General features: G+C 37.6%; 2 protein-coding genes across 3 annotated transcripts in view; one reads left to right on the top strand and one right to left on the bottom strand.

Annotated features, from left to right (window-relative positions):
* The window catches only part of LOC149042140 (uncharacterized), a 2,896-nt gene extending 210 nt beyond the window's left edge, over positions 1-2,686 (bottom strand). Inside the window, exons 1-3 of the mRNA XM_089212167.1 lie at positions 2,609-2,686; positions 2,293-2,346; positions 1-1,769 (exon numbers count right to left, since the gene is read on the bottom strand). The exon at positions 1-1,769 is cut by the window's left edge and continues 210 nt beyond it. Of these exons, the coding sequence (XP_089068293.1) occupies positions 417-1,748 (1,332 nt within the window). The 5' untranslated portion in view covers positions 1,749-1,769; positions 2,293-2,346; positions 2,609-2,686 and the 3' untranslated portion in view covers positions 1-416. The remainder of the gene's footprint in view (positions 1,770-2,292; positions 2,347-2,608) is intronic.
* A 2,282-nt stretch (positions 2,687-4,968) lies between these two features.
* Positions 4,969-16,516, top strand: LOC113670513 (serine/threonine-protein phosphatase 4 regulatory subunit 3). 2 transcript variants are annotated; one of them, XM_027186671.2, is made up of 16 exons: positions 4,969-5,317; positions 5,432-5,487; positions 5,569-5,667; positions 5,930-6,556; positions 8,376-8,453; positions 8,941-9,012; positions 9,902-9,946; positions 10,211-10,327; positions 11,143-11,194; positions 11,315-11,385; positions 11,595-11,697; positions 12,655-12,813; positions 12,929-13,098; positions 13,409-13,551; positions 14,224-14,446; positions 14,688-16,516. In XM_027186671.2, the coding sequence occupies exons 1-16, from the start codon at positions 5,176-5,178 to the stop codon at positions 14,787-14,789; spliced, it is 2,259 nt and encodes a 752-aa protein (XP_027042472.2). In that variant the 5' UTR covers positions 4,969-5,175; the 3' UTR covers positions 14,790-16,516. The 2 variants fall into 2 exon arrangements, with proteins under 2 accessions (XP_027042472.2, XP_027042471.2); XM_027186670.2 differs by having other exon boundaries at positions 5,028-5,317; positions 14,221-14,446.
* The last annotated feature ends 1,101 nt before the right edge of the window (positions 16,517-17,617 follow it).

Here is a 17,617-nt window from a genome sequence, read left to right as displayed (position 1 = left end):
CTACGCCACGTCTTAAGGTAGATTATTCCATTGGTTGACTATATTTACAAAGAAAGAATACTTATAACTATTTAGCTGTGCAAGCAATGGTTTAAGTTTATGGTTGGCTCTTAACGGCCGAAAATCGTGTGCAAACGTAAAATACTCAAATAGATGCGGCCCGTTAAGACTGACCAGTTCAGTCTGCGATAAATGTATTCGTGCATAAAAACATAACAGTTGTTTTTTTTCTACGAGAAAATTAGCCAAGCAGCACGCACAAATGTCGCATATGTTTTGTCCAATATTAGACGTCTCAAGCAGAGACGTCTTTGAGAGGCAGACAGCAACCGGAAGAAGAATAAAACTAATTCTGGCGCACTTTGAAGCCAATTTATCGAGGTCACGTTTTAACATTTTAAACCAACGTATCACCCTTAATTGCTTTCAGTACCAGAACCTTCTGCAGATTTCGATAAAATCAGGTCCTTTACGATCTCGGCATTATCAAAACAATACAATAGCTTCATACATGCACTGATTATATATCCTGGCCGAGGTTCCTCCACTCCGCTGTAATTTCTCTTGTAAATACCTCCAACATGTGGATCGTGCAACAAATCCAAGTTTCCCACTTTGAAACCGAAATCTATTGTATCTTCGTCCATAAATGTTTGGATAATGCCAAGCTTTACATTTGTCACTTTGGCTTGCTTCAATTTAGGAATGTATTTCGACACACCGGCTAAGATTTTTTGACCCTTGGCGCATTTCTCGTCCTCTGAGAGATTGAAGAATATATGCTCGAATTCTGGTTCCAGTTCTTCAGAGGTACTCACGGCCATGTTTGTCTCTGGTGCATAAGTCAACATTCCAACTCTGTTTCCTTTGTTAGTAAACATGCAGAAGGGTCCCATACAGAAGAACATTGAAGGCATGTGGACAAGAGCTTCGGGCAGCTGCACCGTGATAATTGCTTTGATTCTGTTGCATCTTTTCCTTGTGAAAGCGGAAATACCGAGCATCTTGTTGAATTTGCCAATGTTGTACCACGAGACGTTCACAGTTACCTCGGCGAAAATCTCTACGTTGCCACCAGCTGACAAATCTACGGCTTTTATTAAATATGCGCCACAATCGTCGAGCGCTGAAATCTCAGTGACTTCAGTGTTTGTTCTAATTTCAACCATTTTCTTGTCTTGAAAGTGTTCCAGCTGACTTATGATAAATCTCCTCAACCTTGACCAATCCAATAACTCCTCCGCAGTCTCGATTCCCATTTCTATCTCCTCCGTCGCGACATCTTCTTCGAACTCCCAAGGTTCTAGAACTCGGTAAAAGTCTTCTGGACGACCAAAGACTTCGTAACTGGGGTCTTCGCTGACCATATTGGTGTACTCTTCTTTGAGTGCGTCATAAGTATCTAGAATCTCCTTGACCGGAACCAATGAACTTTTCAAGATAAAGTATCTGCCTCGACGCAGTGGATGTAACGTTTCACTTCGACCTACCTCTTGTCGGAATCGACCGTACTTTCGGGTGAACTCGAGGGTGGCGTGTAAATAGTAGAGGGCTGTCTCCTTGTCAGCGTAATGAAAACCAAGCCCCATGCGCCCCGGAGTTACATCACTGCTTTCTCTCATCAGCTCTCCATTTTTCTCCAAGAGGTAAATTTGGAATTGTTGTGTTATTGCCAATGCAAGAGCCGTGCAACAGCCACCCACTCCTCCACCGATAACGACAATAGTCTGGCCTTTTGGAATGTCCATATCTCGAACTCGCAAATGGCCCTAAAAGATAAAAGACCTTTTCAGGGCGATGAACACGTTGAATCGCCAACACGCTGACTCGCCAAATTGACTCAACCTTTAAGATGAATTCAAATGGCAAGCTTAAGCTTGCTGATGCGTTGCAGGGGTTCCTAGATAAACATGATCAGGACATCACAGATGGAAATTCGTGTTTGGAAAAGCTAAAGTCACGAGCAGACTTTACGATCCCTTATGATCCGGCCGGATAAACGATCGCTAGTTTGTAAAAATAACTTGCTTGAACGGCGGCCTATTTTATTAGCTACCATAAGGTATAATATGTTGAATTTGAAGCCACTGTTTTTATGGTTGCTTTGACCTAAGTTACTTAATCTCTGCCCGTGTGTTTGCGTTGAATTCTAACTGTGTTATGGGGGAAAAGACCGTCAAAAAAATCAATCACACACATAGTTCCGGCTTCAGTCTGATCAGACCAAATGTTGAGAAATTCCGCTGAATTCCGTGACACAAGGCTTAAATTCAACTTCAATAAAGAACATACCTTGGTGAATGAAGAAGTGTAAATGATGAGTAGAATCCGCGTTTGCGTTGAATTCTAATTGTATAACAGGGAAAAAAAACCGTCAAAAAACATTGATCACACTCAAAGTTCCGGCTTCAGTTTAACCCGGCCAAATGTCGAGAAATTCTAAATTCCGCGAGACAAAGCTTAAACTCAGCTTTAATAAAGGACATGCTTCATTAAATGAAGAAGCGTAAATGACGAGTCCGCGGGTTCGTTCTTTTTTAACAGACTGCTACTAGTTGATGAATTTTAACGCAACACCCTAAAACTTGAGTCTCTTTCCATTCCTCACCCCTAAGATAGGAATCAAATCTCTGACATTTCTTCTTTGATCTATCGGTAATCCATAGAATACAGTTGCAAAACAATGAGTAGAGTGGAATAAATGCTTATCATTTATGCTTATTAGCATTTCTACTTGTGATGAATAATGACAAAAATCACGGGTCCTTGACCAAGTCAACCTAGCATATCAAATAGCTTTATACAACGACGAAGTCAGTAGTTCTCAGCCGAAAGACCTGCATGAGACTTTTATATGAAATGTAGATAAATTCTAAATTCCAATTTACCCATCCTGTTCACTTGATTTTTTGTCTGTCAGTATTTTTAAATATTGGAAACATCGTACATCACCCACTTCTGTAGGCAACGTCATGTTACTGAGAGTTCTCTCTTCATTTTGGTCAAACTGGATGCTTCAAAAGCTTATAATGTATACAAAACATGTCTTACGGAATTAACACATGCAAAATATAAAGTGTTTTTCTTTCTTCAAAATGGAATTGATCCTTATACCAAGTTTCTTTGTGGCGAATCTTGAAATCCACAAAGGATTGCGATTTGTATGCATGACAATCATAACAGACAGATACTGTGAGCAAATTAATCAGCTCTGATGATTAGGCTTTCACAATAGGATTTTTCAACAGTATATTTTGCCATACATAGGGAATACAGTTCTTCAAAGTCCATCTTACTTGACCCACAGTGCGGTGCATAATCCATGCAAATTATAACCCCCTTTCATTCGTGAAAAAGTGTGCTCTTGCATGTCTTTTACACTTTTGTGCCATCGAGTCTACCCTGAGTCATTTAAGTGTTATATTTGACTTCTTCTTCCCTAAGATCTGAGACAGATCTCCATGTCATTCTCGATCGCGAAACTATTTATCAGTAACCTTTACGAATCTGTGATTTTTTGAGGGCGATGATTTTGATTGATGCTTATCGACATGTTTTTCAATTTGAAATGAATAATAATTAATGACAGTTTGTTTTGAACAAAAGAATAGTGGCTCTCGAACACGGGGAGGGGGAGGGGGGGTTACTTAGGTACATTTTTCTTGGTTGGCTTCTGTATCTTCAACTCGTAACTTCTTGACTTAAACTCAAATACCACCGAAATTGTAGACCTTAGCGCGGTCCATACCTGTTTACACTCGTGCGATTTTATTGCGTGATTTTGCCAACTATCATCAACTATTATGAACCGTTTGACCGCAAACATTAAAAGCAATGATGATGAATGAAAGTTGAAACTATCATAGCGGTACTATTCTTTTTCTCTAATTGGATGGAACGGGAAAAACTTGTGTCACTTTCGTTCAGGAGATTTTTCATAAATGTCAACACGAGTCCTCAAATTTGCAACCATACGCTCGGCTGGCTCAAACCGCGTATTCCATGATATGGCATGGGTTCTAGTGGGTTCAAGCAAATGGCGCAGTATAATATCTAGTGCTTTCGATGAAAAATATCAAAAGAAAAATCTCTCTGTTGATGTCATTTTTTATTTCCAGCAGAAAGAGCTGTTCCATTTGATTTCTTAGATTAGAAAAAAATCTTTTTTTTTTTTTGCATCTGGGAACATGTATCTAGATTTATTACAAAAATACAACTTTTCAACTGAAGTCCCTCCCCTCCCGGCTATTTACAGATCTGCCTATTAAAGTCGAACATGTATTAAACGATCACCCATGGGGAATGGCAGAGTGACCGCTTACTACAGTTTCACCGCTTAATTTAGGTCGCACAGAATAGGTATTACAAAAACTGATAAATGTCGCCTTTTTACGCCTTAATTGATCACTTTATGTGCATAAACTCGCTCAAAAATGCTGCTAACTTAACATTGATTTCGGGGACAAAAACGGATTAAATTTGCATCGAAAGATTACTAATTAGTTTTATTTATGATTCCTCTTTAAGTGATATACGTGGAGGAGGACAATGCAAAATGGCTGTTGGGACTCTGCGAAGGCTGACTGCGACCGCTTCGTAGAGGTAAAAAATTACAGCAATGAGGGTAAACAATTTCGGGACTTTGAAAACGTGACCGCTTAATTAATACGATGCTGCTCTATACAGGTTCGACTGTACCCATGTACACAGACCAATCTTTAAATTTACCAGTTACATTCACTCTTTGTTAGTGAATTTATTCTCTTTCTGTTCTTTGCAAAAAAAGAACACTTTTCAAATCGAGATTGACGAGATGTATTCAACACTGATACAGAGCTTAGGGAAGTTTTGGTTTAATCTGGCCTACTAAACAAAGATAAACTTAACTCACTCACTTTGTATACGTGCTAAAAGACCTTAAAAAGCACCTCAAAAAGCACCTCGTCATTTGCTTAAAATCCTCCTTAGGCGGGAAATATCAAAAATGGCGCCTGTCACTGAAACCAGTGGACCCCCTTGACTATGTTGAGGACGCCCCTATTGTTTTGATGTCTTAGCAGAAAGTAGAGCAATACAGCATGGCGGACTCATTTGAAGGTGTACTTTGACAGGATTTTCTCATGGTGGACGATGCGGGGACCATTTATTTGTTTGATATATTAGTGGGCCAAGATTATGGCGAGTACTAGGCGCCGTGTCAAGCTATATACATTAAATGAAGACCGGCAGTGGGATGACCGTGGTACGGGGCACGTGTCGTCGTCGTATGTTGAACGTTTACAAGGGATGTCGATCATGGTTCGATCAGAAGAAGACGGTTTGTGGCCATTTTACTGTAGTGTGCCTTTGCTAGTTTGATTCTAGTTTGATTTTTTTTATCGAGGAAGCCCGAAAACCTGTCGTAAGTTGACCCGGTTTCTTCGTTTTGCAGGTTCAATTCTACTCGAGTCAAAGATACAACCTCACACTGCCTATCAGAAGCAGCAGGTATATTTTATCGTTTTTTAAAGTAATGCCGGTTGTTCGTCAAACGAGTTGTGTAACGCTATCGTCAATTCTGCCTCGTAGGAGACGCTAATTGTGTGGTCAGAAGGCGACAACTACGATCTGGCTTTAAGTTTTCAAGAGAAAGCTGGCTGCGATGAGATTTGGGAAAAAATTTGCCAGGTGAGTTCAGCGGCCTGCTTCTTCACGTTCTCAAAAAAAAAACAATGAGAGATCGCTGGTTATCTTTTGCTGCATTTCTTACCTCATGTTTCCCTTTCGTAAGAGACGTATTTGTTTGATGTTTAACAAATCTACCATTTACCTACAAACTCTTACGAAATCATTAATGCCTGTGAGGCTCGTCTCAGCGACCATTGTTTGTTTCAGTAGCATTCGCAGTAGTAAACTTTCCTTTTTTCGTTATTGATGTATTTTTTTCTAGATCCAAGGGAAAGATCCGTCTGTAACCATTACTCAGGATATACCAGAGGATGACGATTCGGAAGAGCGTTTTGAAGAAGTGCTCGACTCGACAGGCCCAATTGAATTACCGCCCTGTGAACTTAGTAAACTGGAGGAAATCGCCGAGCTATTTAGTAGTGTGTTGCCATCACCAATTCGCCGGGAAAAATTGGCATTGGCAATTGAGCAAGACAATTACATTAGAAAATTACTGGACTTGTTCCACATCTGCGAGGATTTGGAGAACTTGGATGGACTTCATCACTTATATGATATTTTTAAGTCATTGTTTTTCATGAACAAGCCTTCATTGCTGGAAATCATGCTTGCAGACGATCTTGTATTCGACGTTGTTGGATGTTTGGAGTACGACCCGAGCAGAGCTTCTCCTCAACGGCATCGAGTGTTTTTGAAGGAAAGCGCGAACTTCAAAGAAATTATTCCCATATCAAACCCGGATTTAATAAACAAGATTCATCAAACTTATCGTGTACAGTACATTTACGATGCTATCCTCCCCCCGCCGTCGATTTTTGAGGACAATATGCTGGCTTCTGTGAATTCGTTCATACTTTTTAACAGAATAGAAATAGTAACTCATCTTCAGGTAAGATTTACAGCTTTTTTTTTCGGAAGTATTTCTGGTAGAAGGTAATGTTGCTAAGGGAAAAGAAAATCGATGACGTAGTTTCGTCTCTGTTTGAAATACAAGACGATCAACTTTTGTCTCAAGTAAAGATAGATTTTACATTTGTCCGGTGCGCTGTGATCGCAGCCTAAAGATGAAAAAGGCAGACTGCCGAAGTAATTACCCTTGCGGAACACTAGTGTTTTTAAAAGGAAATTTAAATATTTGATGGGATTTTAAAGTTAGCCCTCTAAGTTGGGTTAGCTATGATTTTTGAAGGTTTCCATATTATTAATTTTATTTGCGTCACGTTGTTCTTTGTTGATTTTAGTTTTTTTTTTTTTGAGTTTTTTTCTCTTTGTCTGGTGGTAAGCTATCAGATTTGATTTCTCTTTTGCCCATTTCGTAGTTTATTAGGACAGTTTTTGGTATGTTATACAGTAATGAATGCAGGATAGTAGGAGGTTGTTTCACTGCGCACAAAAACTCTTTGGTACAGGTGTTTTATAGAGAGTTTTTGACGTTTCCTTTGTATGGATACTAAACATGTTGTTTGTCTTACTGCATGTTTCAAATTAACATTTGGATCTCACTTTGGCACCCATGACACTAATACATTTTAACAAGGTGAAATAACAGAGTGAGAAACAAAATACAAGGATTGATAACAGTTTATTTTAATGAGATTTTGCAACATTGAAATCACAGCAATTTGACTTGTTGAAAATGTTTTTCAGTTATTATGAGATCTTTTTTTGCAATGGATGGGGTTGTTTAAGCTTGATTTTGTTTTGTTTATTTTTGTCCTTTTTGATATCAGAAGTTCAAAATTTTGTCTTGGACAATCAGAAAGCCCTCGGAACATGTTCATCAAAGATCTCTCTGAAAATGGACAGTGTTTTGATCTAGTGTTTGTCAGTTTTATGTTGAAGTCATTTGCCATGAAGGAACAATCATACATGGTATTTTTTACTCGTGAATGACTAGAACTTGAGATGACTGACAATCAATAAGGCTTTGTTTGTATTTTAAGTCCTTTCCTTTCAATATTGTCTGGCAAGAATTAACACTTTCCACCTCTCAGAACATATATTTTAGGAATGTGCATGCTAATGATGTCTTTTACAGTGGCTGGAAATTTCTTTTTCCTGAGACTAGACATTCATTTGTTCTCAAAACATGTAAAAGCAGCTTTTATGTGAACATGACTTTGGTAAGGCATTGATAGGCTTCCGACAAAATCTGAAAAGGGTGAGTTCTCACGCCATGTTTTTTTGCGATCAGAAAGGTTTAAATCTGAAGTATGGAGACAGGGCTTTTTGTAGGGTATAGGTTTAATTAAAGAAATTGGGTGGATTTTGTGAGACTGCACAACATTTCTAAAATATGTTTTCTCTGCAATAAATGTTATTTAGTGATTGTCAGAAAAAGCAAATACCTCGAAAAATTGCCTTGACTGTGTGACAAACTTTTGAGTGTGTTATGTTTGTGTACATTACTTGTCCTTGTGGTTAGAATGGCACAGCAGGTCAGAGAAAACTTTTTTTTATATTCTAAACACCACTCACTAGCTGTGCAACCAAGGGAAATCTGTGAAAGGTGTTTCTGAGAAAGAGATATCCTCAGGTAATCAAAAACGTCCTGAGTATAATTATCAGTTATGAACAGAAACATTTTTTGTTATTTATTATTTTTGTATTAAGTATATTGGGGTAAAAGAGCATTTCTAGTTGACTAAGAGGACAATATTGCTAAGGAATAGGTTCTTGTTGGTTGACTCTGAAATTATCTTTGGCAGGAGGATGATAAATTTTTAGCGGATATGTTCTTACAACTCACTGATGAGGATACACTGGAAGACAGAAGAAAACAACTTGTATGTGGCATTTTTGTTGTTTGATTGTAATATGTTAGAGTGTTGTTATCGCAGACTACTCCATTATATCTTTAAAGATTTCTGTGACTCCTTTCAAAATGTAGGCTTTGATGTGGTAGTAGTTTATCATTTTTAAGTTCAAATGCTATCCTGTATCTTCCATGATGATGGTAACATGAAAAACTATTGCAAAACACCATTGACAGACACAATTCATGTTTTAATCCCTTAACTCCCAAGATCTGATTGTTAATTCTCCCCTCTAGCCCCTTGTAGAGTAAATAAGGGAATTTGGTGTTAGATCAAGACAGCAAAATCTACCTGATAAGTTTGATTATCCTCCTTTATTTGCTGGATTTTGTATGGTTATTTTAAGGAGAAGTTACACATTAATCACTTCTGGAAGCTGAAGGGTTTTAAATCAAGAATTAGTTTGTTTACTCTGAATATTTGTCAGCAGTTATTTTTCAATCTTTCCTTTCTGCAGATAAATTTCTTGAAAGAATTAGTCAGCTTTTCCTTACACTTACAAATTCACCAGAAGGATGAATTTTTTAAGGTATGTTTGCTGTATTGACTGGAAAAGTATTTACAAGTGGTTGTGTTTTGAAAGTGCTTGAATCTACCAGCATTTATGTTACACTTATCCAAGGTTACTTAGGAAGTGGACTTAGTTTAAGCAAGCCACAAATCTTAGTAAATGAACTCTGTTGCATACAATAGTTGAATGTACATTTGAACCTCAATTATCTGGACTTCTGGGCTAAATAATTAGCACAATAAAACTGAGCTAAATAATCTTGATAATCAAAAGTCCATATAATGAGAAATATAGATATCAATGAGCTTTGTTTGGTGGAAAAAAGATTGCACATGCTACCTATTAATATTCATTTAAAATGGGACTAGATAAGCAAGTCTTGATGATTGAAAAATGCGGATTTACAAAGTCCAGATAGTAGAGGTTTGACCAAAGTAATGTTCAGTCAAATGTTAACTTGAAAAAACTCAAGCCAGTCTTTATGTTGATATGCAAGAATACCTTTTGCTCAGTTCAGTTTTTTTTTGCTTCTTTTTTTTTTTAAATTTTTTTATTTTTTGGTCCTTGTAACATAGTCAGAGTGGAAAATGAGAAAACTTGTCATTTGCTACATAAAAATCTGAAGTAATTGTTGCAGTTATGAGCAGCTTTCTAGGAAATGTACTTGTTTGCATTATATCACACGGAGTATTTGATCATTCTTGTCCCTAGTACAGGGGAAATAAATGAATCTTCACATCTGAAAATGGGATTGATTATGAGATCTGGTTCTCTTCATAGAGTCAGTTTTATTATATTTTCTGATATGAGAAAATTTACTGAATCTCTGCTTTTTCTTAAATGAAACCACTGTGTTTGCCATGTGATGGTTTCTTATATTTTATAATTTGTATTGTGATCCTTACAGGCTCTTGTACACCATGGTTTGTTACCTGCCATGGAAATGCTTCTGGTAAGTGTATGTAGTAATTCTAAGCTCTTAATTTTTTTTGTGTTTCCTTGCTAGGATTAAAAAAAAAACAGTCTGTTTGTCCATTCTTCTCTCTGTTTGTATTCAGACCAGCTGATCATTCACAAATTGAAGAAAAGATGAAAAATATTTAGTCTTTTTTTCATCAACACAGCTTAAGAAGAAAAATGAATAGCATGCATCTCTTAGTAACAGCGTAATTGAATTACTTACTTGTATGTGTGACTATCAACTTTGTTGTTGTAGGTCAGTGACTGCGAAGAGAACAGGCTCTCAGCTGTGGAGATGTTTTCACAAGTTGTTGACATCAGCCCCTATCTTGTAAGGGATTTCATCATGAAGGAGGGACAGACACAGGAAGAGGTAATTCATTCTATTAATTGAACTCAGGTGAGGGTGGAGTAGTCCTTGCAGGCTACTCTATAAGCTTGGTGGGTTCTAGACCCATTCACTTGCAAAATTAGTATTTATCAGCAATTGAGGGATAAGAGTGTGTTGTGATCGGGAATTATACTAGTGGCAAACAACATCACACAACCGCAAAGCTAATCAGCTAATGATGACAAAGATTACTGATAAGATTGAATGAAACAGAGTCCTTTTTACAAGTAATCACAATGGTGACAAAATTTGGAAACAACATACACATCATTTTAACACACATAAATCAAAATATAAAATAAGACTTTTTTTACAAGAGAAATTGAAACCAAACAGGGTTCCAGGCTGATTTTTATATGAGAGTTGGGGAATGGCCAAAGAGAAAGACAGGAGATACAGTTTGTACATTTGATAATTCAACCTAAGGTATATATGTATACTATCCTTCTACTACTTAACCCTTTCACTCCCAAGATCTCATCAGATATTCTCCTTACTATCTGCCATACAATTCTAATAATGTTAGTTTGGAGAATTTGTTATTGGATCAACTGAAAATCTCCCAATCACTATTCTTCTTTATTCTCATCACTAGTCTGCTTTGTATTGCATTGACACTTTAAGGAGAAATTCTCTCTTGGTCACTCATCGGAGTTGAAGGGTTAAATTGTGTTGTTAATAATCAATCACATTGGGGAATTTTGTTATAGTTTTGATTAATACCAAAGTTTGTGGATAATGAAAAATATCTTATGCATCATTTACATATGTTCTTGGTCATTTCTCTTCACTTGCAGGACATGCTCATCAACCACATTATTGACTTCATGATATGCGACGGTGATACAGGTTAGTTTATCAAGTACAATTTTGAACTTGTGAATAGGTATTTCTGCTGAACCTCTTTTTATTTCATGAATCACTCTCTTAAGTTTTGTGGTGTTAATATTCTTGTATTTCTTACCTCAGGAAATGCCTTTCAACTTTCTCAGCTGATAAGAACTTTGCTGGATCCAGAAAACATGGCATTAGGAGCAAATGTAAGATAATGGTGTTAACATGAGAAATATTTTTCCTTTTTACTGTGGTACTGAAAGTGTTACACTCAAGATAAATCAGTGACTTCTTGTCCAGAGCTGTGATGCAGTGAGTCACAGAATGTAATAATTATTTCGTTAATTTTTCCTCAGTGTAATTAAGGGTTTTGTGTTTTTATCCTCTGTAATGCGTCTTTCTCTCATTTACATAGAAAATGGAGAAGTCTGAATTCTTGAGTTTTTTCTACAAACATTCCATGCATGTGATGACAGCACCTCTCTTTGCTGCAACCAGTGATGACAAGCCAAGCAAAGGTAGACCATAACGTAACATCATAAGCTTTATGATTTGATAATATTGATTCCTAAGAGAACAATTGATTGAACTCTATTTAACAGTTCCATTGTGCTAATTAAAGTGTATCAAATTAAAGTGGATTTGTCATTATTAATAATTGATCCATCAATCAATCTTCTTTAAATCAATTAGTCGGCTAGTCTGTCAGTCAGTCATACAGTTTGTCAGTTGTTCAGTATGTCAATAGCAGTCAATAAACTCATTATTCATTCAATGAATTAACCCTGTGACCCCTGAGAGCAACTTGCAATTACTTACAATATCACCCCTTAATCGTACATCAATATCATGAGAGTAAAGGAAATGATCACCAAATAAATTCTCCTCTTCACAGGGCGTGAAATTAATTTTTTTTTCTGATAGCCACTTGCCACAATTCAAAAAAAGTTGGTCGCCATTTTCAAAGACAAACAAAACCTTTTTTTACACTGTCAGAGTTCTAGATTGACCCTCAAAAATTAAGTTAGGGAAAAGATCTTTAAGGAGCTATGAAGTGGACACTAGGATGGTTGATATACAACGTTTAAGCTCAACTAAATCCAAGATGGCGTCTAGTTATCGATAGGGATGCATGTGCTGCGTTTTGGAAACAAACTTAACGACAAAGTTTAATTCACTATATCTCTTGGAAAGGTTATGATAAAACATTCTAGTCGCCAATTTGGCGACTAATTTTCAGGATTTGGTCGCCAAAGTGAAAAATTTAGTTGCATTGGCACCTGTATTAGGCGCAATTTCACGCCCTGCTTCAGCAACTTAGGAAATGTATAGAAAATAGTACAGAGAATATGCACATTGATTTTAGGGATTTGAAGGTTAATTAGTTTGATAACTGAGCTCTGTGGTACGTTGTTTTGTATATTTTTAATCTCTGTTTATACTCTGATGTTTTTGGCTTCTTTTTGATGTTGCAGATGATTATGTCAACAGCGTGACACTTGGACACATTTTAGAACTGCTGACATTCTGTGTTGAACACCATACTTACCACATAAAAAACTACATCATTAGTAAAGACCTCCTAAGAAGAGTGTTGGTGCTAATGAAATCCCAACACAAGTTTCTAGTTTTAAGTGAGTGATACATCTTCAAAAGATATAAATATTGTAGTAGTTTAATTTCTGAAGAAGCAACTGTTGATTAATAATTTAGTCTATTCATACAACTGTCTGGAATATTTTATTTCAGATTCACTACGCTTTATGAGAAGAATAGTTGGTTTAAAAGATGAATTCTACAACCGTTACATCATCAAGGGACAGTTGTTTGATCCAGTTGTTACAGCATTCAAAAACAATGGACAGAGATACAATCTTCTTAATTCTGCCATCGTAGAGCTCTTTGAATTTATCAGAGTGGTAAGTAAGCTGTGCCCGGTGAAGCTTTCTTCTTCCACACCCCTCTTTCAGCTGCTTTCCCCCCCTCCTTCCCCCCTGTCTCCTCCCTTCCATATCCCATCAGCAATGTTAAAAAGCTTTCACAAAGGCAAAGTTAACCCTTTTATTCCCAGGAAAGACCAAGACACGGTTGTTCCTTGCAATATCAAGCAGCAAAGTGACGAGAATTTAAAAAAAAATATAAACTAGCACAACTCTGCACTATGGAACACTTAAATTACAGGTATAACAGTAGTAAATTACAGTTTTTTCTTTTTATTTCATGCTACAGGAAGATATAAAGAGCCTCTGCTCACATGTTTGTTCCAAATACACGCCGTTTTTTAAAGAGGTTACATACGTAAGCACATTCAAAGGGATTCTGCAAAGAGATGAACAGGAGCTGGATAGAAAACAGAACAGGATGCTCGAGAGGTAAACTTCGTTGGATAAATTAACTCGGTCATTTAAACATAATGTAGTATGTGTGCATTTCTCAAGTTCAATTTCCACTCTAATCGATTAAATGCCAATGACCCTAAAAGTCCTCACCTTTTCCTATAATCAGCCCACAACAGCATGTGCAGCTCGTTTTGACTTTCAAAAGCGATATAAAACAGTTTTCTTCACTGCATGGTATCCTCTTTCCCACACGTTAAGCTGTTTGTTTGTACATTGTTTACGTTCTCGTGGTGGTGTTTTATTTAATCCTGATTGGCTGCTGAATTATGATGGTCTTGGTCTTGTGTTACTCAATTGAAATGTTTTTTTGGGGAGGGGGGTGCTGCGTCAGCGGGGTGGGGGATGCTGCGTCAGTGGGGTGGGGGTGCTGCATCAGCGGGGGGGGGGTGCTGCGTCAATGGAGGGGTGCTGCGTCAGTGAGGAGGGGTATTACAAGATAATTTGGTTTTATTTCCTGAATTGTTAATTTTAATCCGGTAGAGAGTTTCTAAAGCTGATTTTTCGAGTGTTAGGCCTTCATTAAAGCGTCGTTAACAGCTCAGCTGATAAAACCTCTCATTAATTAAAATGTGGTCTGTCTTGAAATTGATCTCTAAAATTACCTGGCTGTTTACGCTGAAAGTTTCTTTTCTTGGATTTCAGTAGGGGTCCCTTGAATCACGGCACTATCCATGTGAACAGCCGGTTTAGACGAGATGTGCGGGCCCTCGATGAGGACGAAGAACTATGGTTCGACCAGGAAGATGAAAATGGAGAGGAAAATGTCACGCTTGATCAAAGTGACCTTCTTAACGAGGACTCGTCTTTTAAAAATCGAAAAACATTCGTCAACGAAAAGGCACCTCCCTCAATCGTCAATAACAAGCGGGTGAGTGCATCTTTAGTTATGATGAAAAACAATAGTTAGTAAAAAAATTAGTTAAAGACAGTGTCGCTGAAAAGGCGAAAACCCTATCCTAATTGATCAGTTTTTCTTGTAATAGCTACCCTTTGAGAAAACTATTACGCATCAAGAGCGCCATATTCATGGCGCAGGAAAAGCTGCTTTGGAAAAACTGAGCAGCCTTTGCTTCCTCCCAAATTTATTTCCTTTTTTATTTCCTCCACAGCCATTAGTTGGACTTGTTGACTATCCTGATGATGAGGAGGAAGAAGATGAAGAAAGTGAAACGACGAGCCCTGCGAAAAGAGCGCGGCTAAATGCCTCCTAGCACCTGCCTTTAAGCCTCGTGTGTGTTGCCTGCTGCCCAGGGAAATAGGAGAGATGTACACGTATGCGTGCATGACAGCACCGCGTGACTCCGTGACATGCCAAGAGCGTGACAATAGATCGAGTGAAATAGAGTCAAAAGACGTTTTCTTGCTTAATGGACAGGTTGATCCTTGTTAAGTTACTCTTTCTGCTGGAGATTTCAGCTCTGTGTATCTATCATTACGTTGTTTATCTTATGTTTATTTTAGTATCTCTCTTGTTTCAACCAAAATGATTCTTATTAGCGGTCCTATGTTAAGTCAGAACTAAATTTTGTAGTGTTTTAGATTTAGATAAGATATTTTCATTGTATCGCAGTCCTCCGATATCTGTATCCCTTTAGAAAGTATCTTAAAGTTATTCTAACAGCTTAGTGTTCTGCCCGATCAGACGATTCTAGATGTTTATTTTATGATAAGTGTGATAATTTCCTAGCATCCTTTGCACCCGTTGTTTGGCCGTGTCACGCAACGCTGTTTTTCAGTCGATATGAGGAAAGTAAAGTGCTGTTTAAACCCATGAATAACCCACAGGGCGTTAGCCCTAATAAAGGGAAACAGGGAACCACACGAGGCAAAGAAAAAATCTTTTGACCTCGGTGGGAATCGAACCCACGATCTCCGGATTAGATCTACCGTTACTCTGCCGACTGAGCTACGAGGTATATGAGGAAAGGTTCGTTGCGTAACAAGACCAAACAGCGGTTGTACAGGAGACTCTTTTTTTATCCAAATACATTGACGAGGCTGGCCTCCAAATAATTATCAAGTGTTATCATAGCAAGAAACTCTGAAATTCCAGAGTAGTTCATAAGGAAAGTGTCATTTTACAACTGTGAAACAGTCATTGCTTGTCTTTCTTGATCATCATGATCTGTATGCAATGAAGTACGTTACTTTACTGTTGCGTGACGTTAAGGAAAAAAGTGCGTACTGGAAAGTTTTTCTGTCATCAAAAGATTCTTCACTTAAAGACTGCTTTGGAAACGGGAAGCATGGATCAACCTGTCCAAAGACACAACTTTCCTGCATTTTTACCGAGATTAATTTATTCCTTGTATTCTTAAATTACCACATCACTGTAAGTCTGTCGTGTATTGTTTTTTAACAACGTGAACAAGCGTCCAGTTTTAGCTCAGAGTTTGTGTACAGACACTTTTTTGTACAGTGTACATGAAATCCAAAAAACTTATCGTAGTAAAAGAGAACTATAATAATAAACTGTAAAAAGTGACTTTCATTCCAGTCGTCACGCCACATTTCCAGAAGAGATTGGGTTTGTCATACAACGTTCCGGAGAAGTGTAGCGTTACGATTGGAAAGACTCACTGAGAAGCCTATAGTAACGTTTGGATGAGGGTAGAAATTTTATTTTCTAAGATCAGGTCAGAGTGCGTGGAGTTTTATTCTTTTCTTTTTTTTTTAACAATAACAGTGTCTTGAAGAATGTTTTAACTGCATTTAACGCGTTTGATACTGTTTGGTTCATGGGCTTAAGTTCATCGTTAACCTTGTCACTGTTTTAGTTTAATCCGAAGGCATGGTTGGGCCAGAAGCGGAGAATGTTTGATCCGTCGTGGACCAAGAGAACTGAACAAAAGCTTATATTCATTTCTTTCATTTTTGTTCACTAATCCTCGTTGTTAAGCAGAATTTAAGATAGTAAAATGAGCCTATTGAAAGACTTTATGGTTGAAACACTACATTCTCGTCCCTTCAGTATAGTGCAGGTGGTAGAAAACGGAAATATCCCACAAGGATTGTGGAAGTTTATGCAACTTGAATTATTTCGGATAAAGAATGACACATGTTATTGTGTTTGTGGTGAGGCCGAGCCCGTGATGCTAGTTATCACAAGCTTGTTTTTCAAAATGATTTCCACCATTCGTAATCAAAAGAACCTCGCCCATGCTAAGGCCCCCCTTTCTTTTGTACCAATGTGAAAGAGTTGAACTTAATACGGTAGAGTTATCGCTGTTGAACCACGTTCGGCTTAGGTGTGACAGCAGAAGTCCGATTTTAATGACTAAGTTGATTGTCAATCGTTTACATAATTGATGTAGTCCTTCCTATAGTTTTTGTGTGGTATTCCCATTTTGATTGAAAACCCAACGTTTATTCTTATTTTAACCACGCTGTCTAGCAAACTCAAAGAATTCTCGCGTTTCGACTGTATCTGTTAATGTTACGATTTTGTTTTCATTCTCCTTTTATAAAAGTCTTTATACGTCAACTACTGTAGCGACTGTACCATCATTTAGTGTGGGTAATTGGGCTGTGTGAAATGACCTGGAATTAAAATAAAATCCTTAATTGCACATTTTTTTGTAAGAATCGGGTTCTCTTATTCGAGTGAAGGAATAATAATATTTTTCACGGCTATAGACAGAACGTATTGCAACTGAAGTGGATAACGTAGATGGTTACGTGCATTAAACTGACCTCTTGTCATAGTAATGTATTCATATCCCGCCTAGTTTTCATGAATGATAAACTTAGTACTAAAAAAAAATTATGCAATGAACATTATAAGGATTTTCTCGTTTTGGCACATACCTAAGATTTGCATGTTATTACCAAAAAATACTTCTTAATGAGAGGGGAGGAGGTCATGAGCAACCTAGCCCCTCCCCCCCCTGCAACATTGCTTTGGCTCACAGTTTTAGCAAGGCTTCCAGATCAGAAGGATAATCTTTCCAAGACGCTAAATAACGTAGACGAATATCATTTTTAAGACTTCTGACCAATACAAACATACCCTGTTGGGCAGCACACCACGCACATGCAC

The sequence above is a fragment of the Pocillopora damicornis genome, chromosome 7 (assembly GCF_964200805.1).
Source record: "Pocillopora damicornis chromosome 7, jaPocDami1.2, whole genome shotgun sequence".
Taxonomy (NCBI): Eukaryota; Metazoa; Cnidaria; class Anthozoa; order Scleractinia; family Pocilloporidae; genus Pocillopora; species Pocillopora damicornis.
Note: the sequence above shows the minus strand (reverse complement) of the source record. Positions and strands in the feature narration are given on the sequence as shown.

Bases quoted from the DNA above. Each gene is read 5' to 3' on its own strand.
- LOC113670513 (XM_027186670.2), top strand. From the start codon at position 5,176: ATGGCGAGTACTAGGCGCCGTGTCAAGCTATATACATTAAATGAAGAC. The intron at 5,668-5,929 runs GTGAGTTCAGCG...ATTTTTTTCTAG, and splicing joins TTTGGGAAAAAATTTGCCAG to ATCCAAGGGAAAGATCCGTC. The intron at 14,447-14,687 runs GTGAGTGCATCT...TTTCCTCCACAG, and splicing joins CAATCGTCAATAACAAGCGG to CCATTAGTTGGACTTGTTGA.